Source organism: Plectropomus leopardus, chromosome 2 (genome assembly GCF_026936395.1).
Source record: "Plectropomus leopardus strain MGB_pleo_1.0 chromosome 2, ASM2693639v1, whole genome shotgun sequence".
NCBI classification, from domain to species: domain Eukaryota; kingdom Metazoa; phylum Chordata; class Actinopteri; order Perciformes; family Serranidae; genus Plectropomus; species Plectropomus leopardus.
This window is the reverse complement of record NC_142177.1, coordinates 2,743,727-2,764,919: the sequence shown is the minus strand read 5'-3', so window position 1 is coordinate 2,764,919 and position 21,193 is coordinate 2,743,727. Positions and strand designations below refer to the sequence as shown.

The window sequence follows — 21,193 nt, the reverse complement described above, 5'->3', positions numbered from 1 at the left end:
CTGAGGCTGACTGCGGGTGTGGAGACTGACCTGAGCAGGTTTGAGGACCACTGTGTTTCCAGCTGCCAGGCAGGCTGCCGTCTTCCAGGCCAGCATCATCAGAGGGTAGTTCCAGGGGATCACGATGGCACACACTCTGACAGGAGGGAAAGAGAAGATTGTCACATGCCGAGGACACCGGTGCCTGTTTGGATCTGTGATGTTTTCATTTGTGTAATAAGGAGAGGCATCTGGATGACTGAAGACTCAACATTTTAGGTGCTAAATGGACTTTTCACTGCTAATCACTTTAAGAGCTATAATCACAAATAACGTGCAATGGAACCATTTTCTATCCACTCAACGCCTCTGTGTGTGTGTGTGTGTGTGTGTGTGTGTGTGTGTGTGTGTGTGTGTGTGTGTGTGTGTGTGTGTGTGCGCGCACATTAGATAATCAGGGTTCCTGCAGTTTAAGCCGTAAATATTACTCTGCTTAAACTGCAGGAACCCTGATTATCTAATGCACACACAGACACTGCTGGCTTTTACGGTGCCACTCGGATTTCAGTTTAAGACCAAATTTCTAATAACCAAAAATGTATTTTGCCTAAATGTTTATTGTAACATTAAACATGATTCTTATTTTTTGGTCCGGTGAAAAAGTTAGATTATCTACGTCAAATGTTGAAAAAGTAGAGAACATGGAAAATAAAAATACTAAATAATCATAAACTTCTCTATTTGGTTTACCCACAGAGGGAGGAAATATCTGGCATTTCTAGTCAGTTTTCTAAGTGATTCTATGTTTCTCACTCTGCATGTGAGATTCAACAACTCGGTCTGCCACCATGACAAGTTTAAGAAGATGGATTTCTTAAACTATTTCACAAAAAATAAGATGTTTCCAATTATTTTGAGATTTTACAATGTAACGTCAGGAAGAATGATTCATCAGATCCTGCTTCAATTGTCTGAGCATTTTAAGACTTTGGGGATTAATTTAAGTCTTACCAATTAATACCAATTAAGGTCTTATTTTTAGATAAATTAGATCAATGTCTTTAAATTCTTTTGAAGGATCCGCAGGAACCCTGATAATACAGACATGACAGTCTGAATCCGCTCTCTCACCCGATTGGCTCCTTCTTGGTGAAGGTGAGGTTGCGGTTGGGCCTGGCCTGGTTGATGGGAATGGTGCTGCCCTGTGAAAAGACCACATCATTTATTTACATGGATTTATCCAAATTCTATGACTGATTAGGCACACACTTGGTATACATATATAAACAATCACCAACATACAGAGATGTAAAAAAAAAACCAAAAAAAAAAACATGCAAAATAAAGTTCCATTGTGATTGACTACAAAAAGATGCAGGAAAATATGTAAATATGACTTAAATTAATTTGTTTGGAGTTATAATTAATGAGGGGGGTGAAGTTTAGCTCAAATAAAGTTTCAGATAAGTTTGATTTCATTTCCTAAGTAGAACCAGCCTCCTGGTGTTAAAACCAGCAGTCTAACCTGGATCTTATCGCACCAGCCGGCAAAGTAGCGGAAGGTCTGGATAGACATGCCCACGTGTGTCTTCAGGGCCAGAGTGTACACAGCTCCGGAGTCGATAGCTTCGATGGTGGCCAGCTCCTCCTGGTGCTCCTCCATCAGGTCAGCCAGCCTGTGGGAGGGAGGAGGAGGAGGAGGAGGAGATGTAACGTGGCTGACATCATGGATCAGAGTGTTTTATTTGACCAGAAGCAGAGAATGAGCACAACACACAGCTGATTATGGTGACGCAGGGCAGCTGGCTGCTTTGTTGGACTGGTATCCAGCCTCGTCTATGCTCCTAACTCCTATTAACTTGAAACTATAACAACTATAGTTAGAAATAATTTTATTTTCTCAAAGCCAGACCCCTGTGAAGCCCTGCTCACTGGCCTCGTCATGACATCAACTCGTAAACTTCAGCTCGTACAACATGCAGCAGCCAGAGTTTTCACAAAACAAGAGGAAGAGAACATATTACTCCCATACTCAAAGACTGCACAGCAGAGGGAAATGCACTTTCATTTATATATGATCATTTGCAGGAACATGGAAAAGTGAATATGGAGAGTATTAAGAGGGAATGGGAAAATACAGAGGGAGGGAAATAGCAGAGGACATTTGGGACAAGGGCCTAAAATATGTGAATAGATGTTCCCTTAATTCTAGACACTGTTTGATCCAGTTTAAAATTTTACACAGATTACATTATTCAAAGGTAAAACTATAATAATAACAATAACAACAATAATAACAATAACGATAACAATTAATTATTATTATTATTATTATTATCATTATTATTATTATTATCAAGATGTGTAACCAGCTAATTCTATGGTGACACTAAACTTAAACCAGCCAACCTTTGAGTTTTAGTAACAGGTCATATAATTAGAGTGATAACACGTTGCAGCATTAGCTGATAAACGTCTGTATCATGCAGTCTGCAGTGCAACATGCACCAGTGTGGTCATGTGATAGAGCATGTGATGTGAAGATGCAAGTGTGTGGCCAGCAAAGAAAACACTACAGGGGTGTATTCTAGAAAGGAGGTTCAACATACTCCGAGTCGAACTCTGAGTTGATTTACTCTGAGAGGGGAAACTCTGAATATTCAGTTCCAGAACAGCTGATCTGAATTAGTTCAATCAACTCTGAGTATGTTCACCCCGAGTACAGCGTGCTCGACCTCAATAAAAAGCCATCATCAATGGAGCCCCGATACCTCGTTTTCACCATGGCAACCGCTGAGAAACAGAAACCAAACTACTTTACTCCATCAGAACTAGAGGTCCTCATGCTGCCTATGGTGATTAAGAGCACATATTTAGGAAGAAAAGCGTTTCAGCAGCTAAGGAAAGAAAAGCATCATGGGAGAAAATTGCTGCCCATGTCATTTGTGTCAATGTGTAAATTTGAATGCACGTGTCCATCGACTAAACATTAACCGTACTCCATTAAGATCGTAACATATAGGTGAAAAAGTGATGGATTGAATAAATTCTGATTTTCATTCAGGTTCAGTCCCACAGGGAAAAATGCTCTTTGAAGCAGCTGAAAATGAAATATAAAAACATCACTCATAAAGGTAAGACATTTATCACTCAGCCATGATTGTAGGCCGACCTCACTTTGGTTTTATTCATTTGAAGTTAAACAAAGTAAATATTCATTCAGTGGCTATTTAAACATGTAGTCATTTAAACCCCCAACAGAATGCTGTTTTAACACATATATGTCCGCTCGCCTAATATCATGCGGAGTGAATTAATATTTGATATCAATATGAAGCACACGTCATGAACACAATATTAACTTTCTTTATGGGACTGAAAATTACTATGATGATTGTGTATTAGATTGTGGTGCATATGTGGGGATGGTATTTTTATTTAGCTAACTGATATTTGATCATTGATTTTGATTGATTTTTCTTTTATTTTATGTCGGTATGTTAGCCTGTTGGATGCTTTCTAAATTCAATTCATTATTGGAGTTTTGTTTTATTTTATTATTTTGAATATTTTCATTTTAGATTTCCTTCAAAATTTTATTCTTTTTTACCCCTGGGAATCATTGATTGGTGTACTAAAATGCAGTGATGTGTATATGAAAATTCAATGAAATACTAATTTTAAGATTGTAGCACGATGCACAGAATTTGTTCTGATGTGAACGCTTGTCCGTGGTGTAAGATTGGATATGTATGGCCGCATAATGTTATTAACATAAATGATTGATTGCAATTAAAAAACAGTGCCGCTCTAACAGACATTCATCGGGGAATGACAGCACATCCAATCAAGATCTGCAGGCACTGCGTAATAATTCTTTGATATCGATCAGATTGCAAAAATGCAGACCATCAGTATCTGACAGCTTGCTTCAGGTGGGAGGAGACAGGTAGAAACTCGGTGTTTCTTATAGAAAATCTGCCAGCGAACAGGTTATGTTCACAGAGTCAGTTACCATGGTGATTGACTCAGAGTTTGACTTAGCTTTCTTTCTGGAACAGATAACACAGAGTTTCCCTCATCTCAGGGTTAAATTACTCAGAGTTTACACATAACCTGCTTCCTGGAATACCCCCCAGGTGTCTTTGAGCTGCAGAGTGGAGCTGAGTGCACTGACCTGTAGAGGAGTCGGCCTCTGTCTCTGGGGTTCATCTTGCCCCACTCTCCCTCTTCAAAGGCCTCCTTAGCAGCAGCCACTGCCCTGTCCACATCACTGACCTGAGCCAGAGACACCTCACAGATGGCCTGCAGGACAGAAAATCATGAGAGTTACAGCTATAGACTTGAAATGTTTTTTTTGTTTTTTTTTTTTAAATATGAATGTGAATGCTAGGTGATGGAGACTTCTGTCCTTTTCAGCTAAAGTCAGACTGTAATACCTGCATTATGTCAGTTATTTCCACCTGATACTGTGCATGGCTGACAGGCATGCTAATGAGCCATGATATCTAATAATATAGCACATTTTAATACCTGTAACTCAGCAACCTATTGACAGCTGCAGAAATTTAAAAAGATAACATTTACTGAAAGAGAGATTTCTGTGAGTATCTGTACAGCACATTACAGCATGTCAGTTCAAAGTCATTTTAAGCTACTGTACGTTCACTCTGCAGGCCCAAATGGCCCAAGTTTTCCCCCCTTTGTGACCCAGATGTTATCATTTGACAGTGTGAATGGCACATATCACATGGAATCTGATCTTTTCAAATCAGATTTGGGCCACTTTCACATGTGGTTGTATATCAGATACAGATCAGATTTTTTTGGAATGCAACCTCAGCCTGAACAGCCATGTAACCTGCATCGGAATCCAATGCGACTTTAACGTCACTCTAGATCAACATCCTACTTAAAATGAAGAAAACTCTGTCTGTCAGTCTGTCAGCATCCTATTTTTCCTCGATGGGTCACCTAATCAATCTAAAATTGCACGTGGCCATTGAGAATGGCCATAGGTAGAGACCATAGGCTGTATATAAAGATGGACAACATGACAGTCCCCTCAAAGTGGGGCTATTCAATCTAGATCGCCCCCTGGTGTCTGACTGCAGTATAAGTCCTAAGGCCCACCCCTCCATGTTAGTGAATGGTCATAGGCTGACCTAAAAACGCAAAGTATACACCAAATAAACATTTCCCAAAGATGGTTTTTCCCAAAGACAGTTTATTTAGAGTTTAGAGTTATTAAATTATTAATTAAAGAGAGCGTTTCCGTCATGGTTGACAGCTGTGACAGCCAATCCGTGCATTTGCATTCAATGGAGCTGCTCACGGTTGGTCAGACGGGTGTTTAGGCAGGAACTATCCCACCACAGATATCACTACTGCGCAGATGCAGGCTCTCAATGACATCACCCTTGGAAGATGGCAACGCTCATACCTCTGATATTTATACTCACTTCGGCATAGCAGGGGGTAGGTGGGGACGTTTTGTCCATCTTTATATAATGTCTATATAGAAACTGACTAAGCCCTTTGTTTCATTCACCCACTGCTTGTGCCCGTTTAGTATAAAAAACTTCATAAATAAACATTGACTTGCTTCTTCCTCTGCCCGTGGAGTCACTGCATGAAATAACTAAAAAACTGAACTGTAAACGGTCACATCAGTGGGCTCCATGTTTATTACGGACTTCTTCTCCTTGTTTACACAGCGAGCTGCGTGTGACGTCTTCGTTCTTCTGGGCGTGCAGGCGACATCAGAGCTGTGACCAGTTCACATTGGTCATCTGTTATTGGCCACATTTTAAAAAGGATAATGTAAACAGCTACTTAAAAAAAATCTGATCTAAAAAACAATCTGAATTGAGCACTCCAGCTTGCAGTGTGAACACAGTGTTTATGTCAGCAGTGTGTCTTTTTGTCTTCACTCTCAGTGCATATTTGGGTGGTTACCATGCCATCAGTGGGGTTGATGGTCTTGTAGGTCTTTCCCCCTTCTGCATCGACAAACTCTCCATTGATGAACAGCTGATGAGGCATCTTGATGGTCATGTTGTTGGTGTTCCTCTCCACCTGAGGAGTTCAACAGTGTACACATAACAGACAGTGTGTTGTCTTTCCCGAGCCTGTGTCAGTATCAGTAACAGACAGAAGCACCAGCACTGCTCTCATCTCACTTACATAGTCGACCACCAGTTCCTCCTCATCGTCCTCCCCTCGCAGCTTCCTGACGCACATCTGGATGAAATCCTGGAACGTGCAGTTCATGTACACGTCCTCGTTCTGCAGCTGGCAGCTGCTGGCCCGCAGCTTCACCTCCTCCACCAGCCTGAGGACAGAAACACGAGAGGAGGGAATCAGAAGACAAAGAAGACAGAAAGTGGATTCATTGGCATTTCTTAGTATAATGACCTGGAATTTAACTTGTGAAGCCTTTATTGCTTCATTACATTGAAATATTTAAAGCTAATTTAGGTTAAAAATAATTTTTAAAAAAAGTTAAAAGTCAGAATTTCCCAGCTTTTCATTCTTGGCTGAAAGATTTAATGTCCTTATTTTTAGAGAAAATCATTGTGGCTGTTTGCAGTGTTTGGTGTTCTCATAATGACATAAAACTGGATAGTCTCAAATGTATGTATAAAGGTTAATACAAGTTTAGTTAAAAAATAAATAAAAACTCTGATATTCTCTCACCTTAAAAGGTGTGTGATTTGTTAACTTTTTTTGGAAACTTACTTCTTAAGTCTCATAATTTCTTTGTTTGTTTTTTTAAACCTGGACCCTCTACCCCGGCTTTGTATTTTCTTTTTCTTTTTTTTCAATGACCCAAAATGTCTTTGTAGTATTACAGTAGTATTGTAAGTGCTCATGTTTTTCAAACAAATTGCTTACAAACACTGTTTAGGCAAAATAAATTGTGCTTACAGAGCAGCTTGTAGACTGTGGTTCAGCTAAATGCTAACATCAACATGATCACTGTCTTAGTTCAGCATGTTAGCATGCCAATATGTTCCATTTTAGCAGATTGCAAAAAAATTGAGACATAAGTCTTTTGCATCCATAAAAAGTCTTAAATCTTTAACCTAAACCTGTGAAAAACTAAAGTGTTTTATTTCAGTCTGGAGCAAAGTGGAGGACCAACTGACTTTTGTTACAGCTGGACTCTATCTAGGAGATAATGCAGGAGATAAATTTATCCGTCTTTTATTACCTGACTACGTCCATGGAAGCAGCACCAGACTTGAAGAAATCAGTGGAGTCTTCAATCTGGCTGACATTAGTCAGAATACTCTGCCACACTGCCTGTGAGGAGACACAAGATTTTTTTTTTAGAAGCAGCAAGCTCTCGTTTGATTTGTTTCAGCTTCCCCAGAGTTAGCAGGAGAGGAGTGCGTACCCTCATCTGCTCAGCGAAGGCTTTCTCTTCCTCTGTGAGCTCCACAGCAGCACTGCTCCCGGAGCTGAAGTACTGAGCTGCAGCAATCATCCTCCCATCCTCAAACTGAAGATTCTTCACCAGCAGCTGCATACAGAGAGCATCACATCATCACTACGAATTAATTATAAGAGCACTTTCACCTAAAAAATACGCATTAAAATCATTAGATTAACAGTGGTTAAGTCTAAGTTTGTGCCTCCACAGAAGGAAAAATGTGTCAAATAGACAAACATATGAAGTCATCTGATGGGAATTTTGGAGTAAATTGAAATATTTTTTGAACAGACTTCAGGGTGCCTACAATTGTACAGTTTTGCTGGTGTCCTCACAAAGCACTTTCAGAGTCACGGCACGTCACGCTCAGAGCAACATTAAACATAGAACATAAAATATCAAAAAGGAGAACATAAAACAAAAAAACACAGAAAGTAGAATGAACATATAAAAGTATGTATGAATTAAACAATTAACAATACATATGCAATACTGCACAATACACTATATTGCACAGTGAGATTTGCATCCTTCTGGTAGTTTTAGATTTTTTATATTTTGAGCAAAAGCAAACAATCCTTTCTGGGTTTTCTCTGGTCATAGAGCACCAATTTCTTTTTGAGTCATTCTATTGCAGAGATGGCCTAGTTTTGTGTGTGAGGACCCTCTTAAAATTTGTGGAGTACTTCTTTAAACATAACCAACAAAAGCTACAAGCACCAGCCAAGGTATTATAGTTACCAAAAAAATTAAAATGGGTGTGACAGAAATTACAATGGGGGCACAGAATTGAGTGAATTACCTGTTTATTATCTTTGTTGACTTACCGTTTTGTTGTCGTTGCCAAACAGCACCAGGCCAGCCTTGGTGACTATCCCGGGCCGGCTGGCTGCAGGGATCTCTAGGGGCTGGCCGTTAGCTGAGGTGCCATTATCCACCAGAGAGGAGCCGTAGAAAGTCACTTTCTGCAGGAGGAGACACCAAGCAGCACAACGCTGGTGAGCTTACAATGTCTGATAAAACTCAGCACAAGTTAATGTCATACTTGAATACGTTTCTTCTTAAACCACGTTTAAGAAAAATGACAATAAATCTACATTGCACCTTGCGTGTTTGACTGCACCCAAAACCCACTTTTTTTTTACCCAACTCAGTTACAGTCAGTCTCTGCAGCACACTTGATTACTCATTTAATTTTGGAAGTATTTCTCTGTATAGTTCCTATTGATAGTAAGGATTAAAACTTAAAACTCAGCTAATCAGTTTCAGTTTACATCTGAGTTACGGTGTCCTGCCCATTTAAAACAAGGGAGAAAAACAGAAATACAGCGTAAAACACGCTAAACTGTTGAAACTTTAACTTCTAACCACAGGCAGTCATATCAGATTTTAAGATTTACCTATGTATCAACAGACAATATGATTTCTAACAGAGAGATTCACAGCGTGGTGTTACCTGTCCGTCCACCTCGGCCCAGGCTCCGGGCACTTTGTCGTTTCCTCGGATCCAGTTGTGCAGAGCCTCGGCAGACTGGTTCCAGTCAATCTGAAAGAGTCAAGTCAAGTCAAGTCAGTTTTATTTATAGAGTCCATTATCACAAAACATGGTTTGCCTCAGAGGGCTTTACAGTGTACGACATCCCTCTGCCCTCAGACCCTCACATCACCCAAGGAAAACCCCCCGAAAAAGAACCCCTGTAACGAAAAAAAAAGGAAGAAACCTCAGGAAGAGCGGTAGAGGATGATGAGGGATCCCTCTTCCAGGACGGACAGACGAGCAATAGATGTCGTAAATAACAAATGAAATACAATCATGGCAAAAAAGGAAAGAGAAAGAGAGAGGGGAGAGGGGAAGAGAGAGGCACAGCAATAATAGAAACAGATGCATGTCATATTACAATAATGGTAGGTGAGGAAGATGTTTGATTCACCTCTTCATGCAGTTTCATTGTAACTTGACTTGACTCTGAACCACATACACTGAGTCTATTTACATTTTGACGTTAGATACTCAGTTGCTAATCCTACTTATCAGGCAGACAGTTAGCATAGCTTAGCATAGGGGAATATGCCTCCAAAAAACAGGATACAATGTATGGTTTACCACAGGCTTCTATACTCGCTCCTACTGTTCTCATTGTACATGTTACCACTTGGTGAAATAGACAACATAAAGTCAATTTCGACGATACCCAGTTATACGTTTCCGTGAAGCCAGATGACTCTCACTGCCTTGAACTACTTTCCAGCTGTTTGACCAGTGTCATAAGATTGATGAGCGAAAACTATTTTAAGTTAAATGAAGACAAAACAAACATTATTTTGATTGGATCTAATGTGAAAAGAAACATCTAAAGTTGTCTAGGTCATCAAGTCAAGCCAGTGGTGAAAAGTCTGGGGGTTACTATAAACTCAGACTTCAGCTTTGAAAACCACATCGTACAAAATTCAGCAGTAAGAAGAGAACATACTCCTATACTCACCTCTCTTCACTGGGTGCCTGTATCATACAGGATTGATTTTTAAGTACTCCTAATGGTTTTTAAAGCTCTCAACGATATGTCACTTATACATAGCAGACTGTCTATCATGTTACACCGCTAATAATGCTCTTCGATCATAAGACTCTGGACTACTAATAGTCCCAAAAACCAAAAAAAAAAAAACAAAAGTGGCAGAAGCAGCTTTTAGTGCCTATGCTACAAAACTATGGAACAAAATTCCACTACATATTCGACAGTCAGTATATATTCAAGAAAAGGCTCAAAACATATTTTTTGCCTTCCCTTAGATCGTAAACCTTATAAGACCGGTTTACCCATTTACGCCATTGCTCTTTTCAGTTGTAAGGTGTTGTTAATTCATTGGTAATTTTTTGATTTTTTAATGTTTTATTATCATTATTATTATTATTATTAATATGAATTTTTATGTGTGTGTTTATTATTCTTATTTTGTTTTTGTTAGTTTATGCCTTCATGTATCTCTTTTATCTCTGTGAAGCACTTTGAGCTGCATTCCATGTATAAAAGGTGCTATATAAATAAAATGTTTTTACTATTATATTAATCTTTCTATGTTTCTCTCGCAAAAACAAGAGAGAAGAAAAATGACCTTAAGAAAGCATGAAAAAAAAATTCTGTTACATAATACTGTATATATCAATATAAGAATAATAAATATAGTTTTAGGAACTTTGTTTTGTTCTCTTGTTTTCAAAAGAAATCAAACTAATTTTCTCAGATTCCACAGGTTTAAATACTAGTGAAAGGCACCTGAACGCAGAACAACAAAAACTGATATTGAACCAGGTTCTAAAGGGTTAATATCTGGCAACCACGCATTGTACATTAGAGTGTGGATTGCTTTTTAAATTAATATCTAGGACTACAGCAACAATTCCAATTCCAATTCTCGTTTGCAGTCACTGATTTGTTATTTTCTCTCTGTAATGGCGAAAGTTATATTTTTCTACAGCCTGAGACAATGAGTTCAAATTGCTTGTTTTCTTTGAACAACAGTCCAAAATACAAAGATATTTTATTACTGTTGTACATGACAATGAAAAGCGACCCCCCCACACCTTCAAACACAAATACCAGTAACCCCCCCTCTATAAATTGCTCCACAAACAGTCTCAGCTTTAATGTGTTTTACCATCATTTTACTTTTCATCTCCAATTCGAGGTATTATGTGTTATTTTTTTACATTAGACAACTTTTTCTGTAAAGTTGAGCAAAGTAATGTGTTGTTACCTTAGCATTGTCTTTCTTCTGAATGCACTCATATGTGGCCCCCTCCTGCGGCTGGGTGATCCTCGGGGCCGTCCCCTGGGCGATCAACCTCACTGCATCCACCTGGAAATACAACAAGTCACTCAAGTCACCGAGGCCAAACATCAGAGCTACCTTTATGGACGTTGCTATCACTCCAGGTGTAATAGCCTAAAATGTTTGTATCACGATGATCGTGATCAAAATTATCACGATAATCGATGTTGAATAAGGTAGAAAGTTTTCAAAAAGGACTGATACAAACACTAAAATAATTTCATGAAATTCATATTAAACACAACCATAAGTAGCAGCACATACACTTTTTGTACAAACATCAAAATAAAAACAGTTATGTAGCATATACATGTAGTAATATGGATTTATTTATTTTCACTTTATTTCATTATATTATTATATTTTTAAAATTATTCCTATTATAATTTTTGTAGTCTTTTTTCTCTTGATTTTGTTTTTGTAAATGCTTGTGTCCATCCATCCATCCATTTTCTTCCGCTTATCCGGGGTCGGGTCGCGGGGGCAGCAGCCTAAGCAGGGAAACCCAGACTTCCCTCTCCCCGGCCACTTCATCCAGCTCTTCCCGGGGGACCCCGAGGCGTTCCCAGGCCAGCTGAGAGACGTAGTCTCTCCAGCGTGTCCTGGGTCTTCCCCGGGGCCTCCTACCGGTGGGACGTGCCCTGAACACCTCACCAGGGAGGCGTCCTGGAGGCATCCTAATTAGATGCCCGAGCCACCTCATCTGGCTCTTCTCAATGCGGAGGAGCAGCGGCTCTACTCCGAGCTCCTCCCGGATGACCGAGCTCCCCCTATCTCTAAGGGAGAGCCCAGCCACCCTACGGAGGAAACTCATTTCGGCCGCTTGTACCCGCGATCTTGTTCTTTCGGTCACTACCCAAAGCTCGTGACCATAGGTGAGGGTAGGAACGAAGATCGACTGGTAAATCGAGAGCTTTGCCTTTCGGCTCAGCTCCCTCTTCACCACGACAGACCGGTGCGGCGTCCGCATTACTGCGGATGCCGCACCGATCCGCCTGTCGATCTCCCGTTCCATCCTTCCCTCACTCGTGAACAAGACCCCGAGGTACTTAAACTCCTCCACTTGGGGCAGGACTTCATCCCCAATCCGGAGGGGGCACGCCACCCTTTTCCGGCTGAGAACCATGGTCTCGGATTTGGAGGTGCTGATTTTCATTCCAGCCGCTTCACACTCGGCTGCGAACCGATCCAGTGAGAGCTGGAGGTCGCGGCCCGATGAAGCCAACAGGACCACATCATCATGCTTGTGTATTTTATTTATTTATTATTACTATTATTCTATTAAGTAATTTATTTATTTTTTATTTTTATTATTTATTATTTATATTTATATGTATGAGTCATGCGATTTATTGACCATAGGTGACACTGTTGAATGTGAAAAATGTTCAAGAAAATATTAATGCGAAAAAAAAACAAAAAATGTAAAACACAACAACATGAAAACCACAGTGAATGTACAACCTTTCAGCGTTGCTGTGTCTGTAGGAGATTGTCAGCTCATTACAGTCTGACAGTCAGTGTCTGAAATTAACCTTTTGACTCACTGGCTTATTTGGCTGGTAGAAAGAAATCTACCTGCCAAGCATATTTTTTTCCAGCCAAAATAATAAATGGCCTTTTTTGTTTCACATATACATTTGTTTCAGTAAATTTAATTGAGATAATAATTTTTTATGTTCAGTGCAAACTTAGAGAAGACGCCAGAGCAAAATCTGAAGTACAAGTATTAAGTATATTGAACAGCTCATCACCACAGCCTCTGTGTGTAAATGGGTTCCCTCTGATTAGCTGTGATGCTGTGTATCCATCTGGGGCTTCTATTGTGAAAGAGAAGAATGGAAGAAGTGGAGCTATTGCGCTGTCGCTGTCACTGTTTCTATGTATATATGGAAATTTCTTCCCTCCTAGATATTCCACAATCAGCTGTAAGTGGTATTTTTGCAAAGTGGAAGTGTTTAGGAACCACAGCAACTCAGCCACGAAGTGGCAGGCCACCTAAAGTTGCAGAGCAGAGCCATCGAGTGCTGAGGTGCATAGTGTGTCAAAGTCACAAATGCTCTGCTGACTCAATAACTGACTCAAAGCTCATGTGGGATTAACATCAGCACAAAAGCTGTGCGCCAGGAGCTTCATGGCATGGGTTTCCATGGCCGAGCAGCTGCATGCAAGCCTTACATCACCAAGCACAATGCCAAGCTTCAGATGGAGTGGTGTAAAGCACGCTGCCACTGGACTCTGGAGAAGTGGAAACGTGTTCTGTGGAGTGACGGATCACACTTCTCTCTCTGGCAGTCTGATGGGTGAGTCTCGGTTTGGCGAATGCCAGGAGAACGTTACCTGCCCGACTGCATTGTCAGTCAGTCAGTCATTTTCTGTAACCGCTTGTCCTCGTAAGGGTTGCGGGGGGGCTGGAGCCAATCCCAGCTGTCATCGGGCGGAAGGCGGGGTACACCCTGGACAGTTCGCCAGACCATCGCAGGGCCGACACATATAGACAGACAACCATACACGCTCAAAGTCACACCTAAGGGCAATTTAGAGTCACCAATCAACCTGAGCTGCATGTCTTTGGACTGTGGGAGGAAGCCGGAGACCCCGAAGAGAACCCACGCAGACACGGGGAGAACATGCAAACTCCGCACAGAAGGGCCGCCCTGACTGCATTGTGCCGACTGTAAAGATGGTGAAGGAGGGATGTTGCTGTGGGGTTGTTTTTCTGGGGTTGGCCTCAGCCCCTTAGTTTCACTTTAGGGAAATCTTAATTGAGACAACACAGGAGCAGAGTGCAGCAGAGCAGTGCGCCCCTCAATGACACCAAAACGCAGCAGAGATACTCACTATAATTTAATACATGACTATTTTGGCACAAACATTTACTTGCCAGTGTGGAGGATAACCTTTCAAAATTAACTTGCCAATTGGAAAATATACCCGCATTTGGCACTTGGTGGTTAACTTGGACCCTGGCACTAATGGTTATCACACACGGTTATCATGATCATTAAAATTTTAATGGTATTACTATTATTGATTTTCATTAATTTTCTGACCACCAAAATCCAATCAGTTAGGATGTTTGTGCCTAATTTTGAAAAAATCCCTCAAGGCATTCTTCAGACATAACGTTCACCAGAGAGCATACTGCCTCTAGAATCAGCTAAAACAGTCACACGCCTTATTTACATTCAAAGCAGAAAAAGAATTCTGAGTTTGAATCAATTCAGTTTCATTGTAGATTAGAAAAAGTCAGCGGGCACACTATCCTGGGCTTGATTTAGCCCATGGGTCATAAGTTGAGTATCACTGCTTCAGACAGACTGAGTGTGCCAAATGACCCACTTTAACCTCTGAGGCAAAACAAAATCATGTTATAGTTTAACTAGAGCAGGTGAGAGTACAGGCACTTTGTCTTGAAACCTGACAGCTTTTCCATTCATGTAAATGTGTATTTTGTGCTTACACCACACACAAACACACCTAAGAGTCATGTGCATCTTTATGAAGCCTCATTCCCACTGCACAAAAAACTGTAAACACCCGCTGACATCTGGCTTTTTAAAATACTGGGAATGTGTACAATCGGCATTGATGGTAGTGAACACCCTAAATTTAACTCCTTAACTTGTGAGATGCCATCACACGTCACTAATGCCGTCTGTCTCTTCCCAAGCAGTGCTAAAACATTATTCCAAGTTAGTCTGCACCGACTTTGAAAGAGACACTGAATAAGTAAGAGATTTATAAAGAGAAGAAACTACGGAAAAGTTTTCAAAGATCTCTGATGCTGCTGCGGTCTGTGGTTTACTTTTGATCCGTCATGTCCATGACAGCGCACAGACACACCAACAAAACACACACCAGCTGACAGAAAGGCAGGTTTACCCATGTTCGGAAAACCCTCGTGCACACGCTAACTTTGGTGTGAAAGGGGTGTAATATAGATGTTTTCTCCGCATACCAAACCTCTTCTTCCTTATGTTACCACCTCAGCACCACCTGTGTTCTCCCCACCCACAATGCATTGGCCCATCATTACACTTACAGTGCCTTTGACTCCCTCTGGGAAGAGAAACCTCTTGTAGATGGTGTTGACGGTGTCATTGGGTTCGACATCACACTCTCTCTGCAGCAGGATCGGTCCGGTGTCCAGCCCGTCATCGGCCCAGAACACGGTGAAGCCGCCCTTCTTGTCCCCATGGATCAGAGTCCTGTGTGTTACAGACATCAGGTCAAACACTGGGCTCATTGCCATGACAACCTCGACCTAAAGATCACCACATGACTCACCAGTTGATGGCGGAGGCTCCCCTGTGGCGAGGCAGCAGTGAGGGGTGGTAGATGATGGAGCCGTGTTTGGGGTGGTCGATGACCTCCATGGGGATGAACTGGGAGCAGAAGGGCAGGACATTGAGCTCGGCGCCGGTGGCCACGTACTGAGCCACCACCTCTGGAATGGCCTGGCCCTTCACACGCCAGCGGGGGAACTTAAACACAGCAATGCCATCCTTCTCCGCCTCAGTTGCTGTGGGAGAAAAGTATCATTAAACTCTTAAAAATGTGCCATACAAAAATACTTTTAGATTAGACCTTGGGGTAATGTATTCCATTTGCTGTTTTGACTGACCAACAGTCCAAAGGCCAAACGGTATTCAGTTCATATTAGGGCTGGGAGATTGACTGATGTTAACGATAAATGCGAATTTGTGGTTTAGGGCGATTTTTAAAATGAAAATCTAGATTTCCTTTTTAACTTCCTCCTCTGCTCTCTCTTTGGGCTTCCGTAGTTCTTTGTGGGCTGTGCCCTACCCCAGGCTGACTTTCTAAAGATATACACACACAACAACATGACAGCAAGAGTACGTTCCCAAGAAAGACACAATCTCCTCAGTTATTTGGACCTGGTTCAGTTTCGCAGCATCGGATCTCGTACAAACCACAGTCCGCTGCAAAGTTTGTTTAAAGGCTGTTGCAACTAAAGGCAGCAGCACAACTGATTTATTTCAACAACTCATACACTCAGCATGCAGCTGAGTGGGAGAAATGTGTCTCACTACGAGATGCAGAAGACTGTGTCGGCCCACAAGCAGCCGGTAAAAAGCAGGCGACATTAGTGGAATCATTTTGTGTCACACACAGGAAAGTGTCCCGCTGCAAAGCTGTTACTGATGCAGTCGCGCTGCATATAGATAAAGATACGGTGGCCATACGTACAGTGAAAAAGCCTGCAGGTTTATCCACATGATGAGAACTATCCAACCCAGCTATGTGCTACCAAGTCGCCCTGCCTCATCTGTACAACTGCACATGTGAAAAGATCACAGAGAGCTGAGGGGACGTTGATTGACTCCACTACAGACTAGCTAGCAACAGACCGATGGTCCAGTCATTTCAACACAACCAATAACATTATTTAACTTCTTTTACATTTGTAGTTTGTTTTTAAGAGGAGAAAAAATGGATTCAACTCGTTAATCGGGTTTGGTGTGAAAAAAATCAAAGATTTTATTTCTAGGCTATACTGCCCAGTCCTACAGTGAACCTTTGATCAACCTGCTTTGTGTCCATTTCTCAAAAAAGAGAAGTTTAAATGAGGCGTACTTTTATGTCATGGAGAATGCTGGAATGTGTAGTTTTAACTCAGAGACAGTCAAAACAACATAAATCTCTAGCCCTTCCTTCTTCTTCCTCAGAGCTGCGCATCCATTTATAGACACGTTAGTGCGGTTATTGTCCCGGTTTAAAGATGATCATGTCGATATAAGCCATCAGGTGGTAACACGCTGCACTTGGGACACCAGCACTGATGACTGTGCAACTTTGAAAGGACAGCATGATCGATTTATTGTAGTTAAGTGGGCCAAAGCGATAAAGGTGGTGGTGTGAAGAGTCCAAATGTCATTTGGCACCATCCTGAGTGTATTCATGACATGCATAATTGCTTTTAGGGTAAGAGGAAAAATCTGTATTAAACCCCTTCAGACATGAGCAAATTGATTTGACTTCTTTCAAAAACACGTGGGAAAAGCAAAAGCAAATTAACAAGACATGGCCCAAAAATAACAAAATGTTTCTTTAAAAAAGTGAAAAGAAAATTATCTGAAAACAAATAAAAACAAGAAATTGACCTAGAAATGCTGAATATAGTATATATATAAATATAATTGACAGAGTGAACATGTTAAACACAACAACCCCAGGTTGAAGTATTTTTCTTATTTTTCACAATAAATTAATAATATATACACTGAAAAACATTGAGTACAGGGGGCATCATGATAAGAGTAAAGGGATTTCCCTACCATTATATTCACAACAGAAGTCATTTTTCAAGTACGTCTTAACAGTGTTTTTTTTTTTTATTAAATAAACTAAATGCTTATGTCATTTATCTGAAAGTGGATATATCAGGATCAAATATTGGCTAAATGAGTTGTTATATTTTGGCATATCAGATTTATACAAACAAAAAAATCCAATATCGTGCATCCCTATAAACATAGTTTTTTGGACATTTTCCCCTATTTTTGGATTCTTTTCTGATTATCCTCCTCTCTTTTTTAAACCTTATTTTTATTTTTTGTCACCTTTCACTAATTTCTCATAATTTGTGAGACATTTTTTGCCAAATTGGCCATTGTCCTTTCTCCTCATATTTTGGAAGAAATTTGCTCAGGTTTCAAAGGTCAAATAGTTTGTTAAAGGTGAATGAACCCAGCACAAGCAAACCTATGTCAGTCCAGGTTTCAAAGGGTTAACGTTTCACTGTTACTGCTCCTGGGGCCCAGGCACTAATCATAAGAGCTGAAGTGTGGTCAGTCAGTGAGTGACGTCCTCACCCAGTGGGTCAGCCTTGCCATCCTTGTCAGGGATGGTGAAGACTCCTACGATGGTGTGGCCGTCCTTCCTCAGCTCCTTGTAAACCTCCTGGCCGAACAAACTCTGACCGATCACTGCAATCTTCATCCTCACTGCTCACTGTGCTCTGGAGAGGCAGAAACACACACACAGGGAGGTTTAGACTATATTGATTATGTCACATGTAAGAAAAATATACATTTCATATTGCAAAAGAGGGTTTCATGGGCTAAGATTTAAAATTCTGCAAATCAGTTTTCATACTTGCAAGTATAATGGGTCTGGTCTTTATTGTTAGAACAATGATTAAAACAGTCTTATTTTTTGTATCAAATGCAGTTTTCAGTTTTTCTATTTATTGTGTATTACTTTGTGTATTTATTCATATATATATATATATATATACACATATATATACACTGTATATATATGACAGCGTGACTGACTGACTTGTTGAATGAATGTGATTTACCAGAACAGAGCTTTTATTTCCATGCAAGGCAGCTCATTATACCATATATATATAAAACATAAACAACATGGTAATCTATTTTCATTTTTTTTCCTGTGGATAATTACAGATGTGCTTTCATGTCATGTGTGGTTGTGTGCTGTGAATGAACTGCTGTAACAAATGTCATTTCCCTATTAAGAGTCCTCTGTTTTCTTGTGATGTATTGTAGTGCATTTTATTAATGCCATGTTGCTGGATTTGCAGTGCCTTCTCCAAATAGTGTAAATGTGTCCTCTAATTCATGAAGATGTTTTCATAATTTTTTTTGTGTTTTGTCTATTTGCATGTGTTCTTTGGAAGTTGCAATGAGTTTGCCCCTATCGACCACCATACAAAGGGCACCTAAAGCTCCAAGAGACAATTCCCTTCATTCAATGAACACACAGATACACTCAGACAAGTTCAGACAAAAGAAAACACGCTTGTGCTTCTGTCTGTAAATGTGCAGGAATTTTTATGATGAAGCTCTGTGGTGGTCACAAGACCCCCACTCACACTGTATGCAAACATGTCAAAGTCTCCACTGTGAGACGGGGTCCAAAGAGCAAACTGTGCACATGTACAGTTATACACCCGCATTCCAAATCTGTTTCCAGAGAGGGCTCAAAAGGGTTTCTGATGTTATTGCAGAAGCTTTATCAAAAGCCCATACAAGAATGCATGTACTGTATATGTCCCATGTAGAAGAGTTTGAATAGATCTGAACATTTTGAGAATATAATCCTGAGTAATTATTGCTTTCTTTTTAAAAAATTTTTATGTTGTTGTCATTCTCCACTTTCTCTGTATATAACTTAATATTCTCAGTATAAAGTCGATAGTATGACCACAACCACACAAATATTAACCAACATTCACTCTAAATAAACGATACAGCGCTCAGTAATCTGCTCCTCTGTTTGACAGTTTATTGACCCCTGATTGAGGGGTGGGGCCCGTTCCCTGCCAACCAATCAAATCGCTCGCTGTAGCTGGTGTTGGCCAATCAAAAGTACAGATGAGTTGCAGTGATTTGACAACTTAGTGAAGGTGCAAACCGTTTAACCACCTAATAAAGTTTAACGACACGATCTGTGACTCATATTAATGATCATCACCGTGTATTAATTCGTGTGCAGCCAGAATGAGTAACTGCTATATTATTAGCCTCAACAGCTGCTGCAAACAGCAGTCTCCTGTTGCACATTCAAACAATGTTTGTGCCCGCGCGTGTTTGTAGACCGCGGTCCGCACTCACATTTTTAAGGTTTATGCGTCATGCACACCGCTATTAAGCAGAAGAAAGCAGCCGGTGGTTGGTGTCCTTACCGTTAGCCCGCCGGTAGACCCGGAGCTCCTCAGCTCGCCTGGAAAGAGAGATCAGGCAGAGAGCTTTGCCTTTAATTTCCTCCCAAAGACACACAGGCAGGCGGCCCCCATTGCATAACGTGCAGATAAAGCGGAGTGATTGGACCAGAGGAGAGGCCTATCAGCGGGGGCCATGGCTGGGACACGTTCAAGTGTTGTGATGTAGTGAACCACATGTTATGAGCCCTACAACCTGGAAATTCGTTATAATTTCGGCACCCCTAGTTCTCACAACTCAATGTCAAGTTGTTTTTTTTTAAATGTGCTCCTGGTTTCCCAGCTAGCAACTTTAGGTTCTAAAAAACGTTCTGAGAATGGTACAATGCAACCAATCTAATGTTTTAGTAATGTTTATAGCGGCAATTTTTCTTTTAGTTCCCACAATGTTCGCCTTAAAGTTCAAGTAACATTCTCTATTTACATTAAAAAATGTTAAAAATGTTGTACAATCTAAATATGTACAATATAAATTTGCAATATGATATACAGTGTAATGTACAATAAGTATGTACATTTTAGATAACGGCATAAAGTAAATAAGGTATGGTGGTAATGACTGAAAAAGTGTAAGCAGAAGCACGATGCTTATATTTGCCTATCCTACATAAAATCCTGCATTAAGCTACCCACCAGAAAATGATAATAAAAAACGAGTACAAATACGTGACTGTGTAATAAACTGAATCGTTGGTTAATTCATGGAGAAATAGATTGCTCTGTGGCTTCTAACAGCAGCTTACTGATTTTAGTACAGAGCATCAGATTGGATTTAGGAACGCAGCCAGAGTCAGAAGGCTGCAGCAGATCAAGCTGTACCATCCTGACTCTGCTTTGCTCCATGTCAATCAAAACCTGATCTCCCACGCCCACACAGTCTGGAGAAATGCTATTATCCTCAAAATGAGCTGTTTTCAACTTGCTTTTCTAATAGCCTTTATTTTCACTCAGATTTTTGTAGATACTTAATGAGACGCTTTGCTTTGATACATGTGTTCTTACTATTTTAAGCCATGTTTCCAGAGGCTTTAAAGAAGGCTATCAATTCATCACTGTCTCTATTACTCTATAGTCATCCTGATGTTTCTTTCTAACTTTCAAGGAAATGAACAGAAATGTAGGGACCTGTAAAAAATCTGTATACCATATTAACCAAATACAGGCCAATTTGTTAGATATTTAAAAAAAAAAAAAAAAGGCAGGATGATAAAAGTAGGCCTTGTTCACTA

General features: G+C 40.4%; 1 protein-coding gene across 1 annotated transcript in view; it reads right to left on the bottom strand.

The window, feature by feature from the left end:
• The window catches only part of aldh1l1 (aldehyde dehydrogenase 1 family, member L1), a 30,508-nt gene extending 10,444 nt beyond the window's left edge, over nucleotides 1-20,064 (bottom strand). The window contains exons 1-15 of the mRNA XM_042498361.2: nucleotides 19,929-20,064; nucleotides 18,088-18,233; nucleotides 15,539-15,773; nucleotides 15,294-15,459; nucleotides 11,174-11,275; nucleotides 8,874-8,963; nucleotides 8,245-8,382; nucleotides 7,382-7,507; nucleotides 7,196-7,287; nucleotides 6,166-6,313; nucleotides 5,938-6,057; nucleotides 4,157-4,284; nucleotides 1,505-1,655; nucleotides 1,111-1,181; nucleotides 31-136 (exon numbers count right to left, since the gene is read on the bottom strand). Coding sequence (XP_042354295.2) covers nucleotides 31-136; nucleotides 1,111-1,181; nucleotides 1,505-1,655; nucleotides 4,157-4,284; nucleotides 5,938-6,057; nucleotides 6,166-6,313; nucleotides 7,196-7,287; nucleotides 7,382-7,507; nucleotides 8,245-8,382; nucleotides 8,874-8,963; nucleotides 11,174-11,275; nucleotides 15,294-15,459; nucleotides 15,539-15,773; nucleotides 18,088-18,214 — 1,800 coding nt within the window. The 5' untranslated portion in view covers nucleotides 18,215-18,233; nucleotides 19,929-20,064. The remainder of the gene's footprint in view (nucleotides 1-30; nucleotides 137-1,110; nucleotides 1,182-1,504; nucleotides 1,656-4,156; nucleotides 4,285-5,937; nucleotides 6,058-6,165; nucleotides 6,314-7,195; nucleotides 7,288-7,381; nucleotides 7,508-8,244; nucleotides 8,383-8,873; nucleotides 8,964-11,173; nucleotides 11,276-15,293; nucleotides 15,460-15,538; nucleotides 15,774-18,087; nucleotides 18,234-19,928) is intronic.
• Between the last annotated feature and the right edge of the window lie 1,129 nt (nucleotides 20,065-21,193).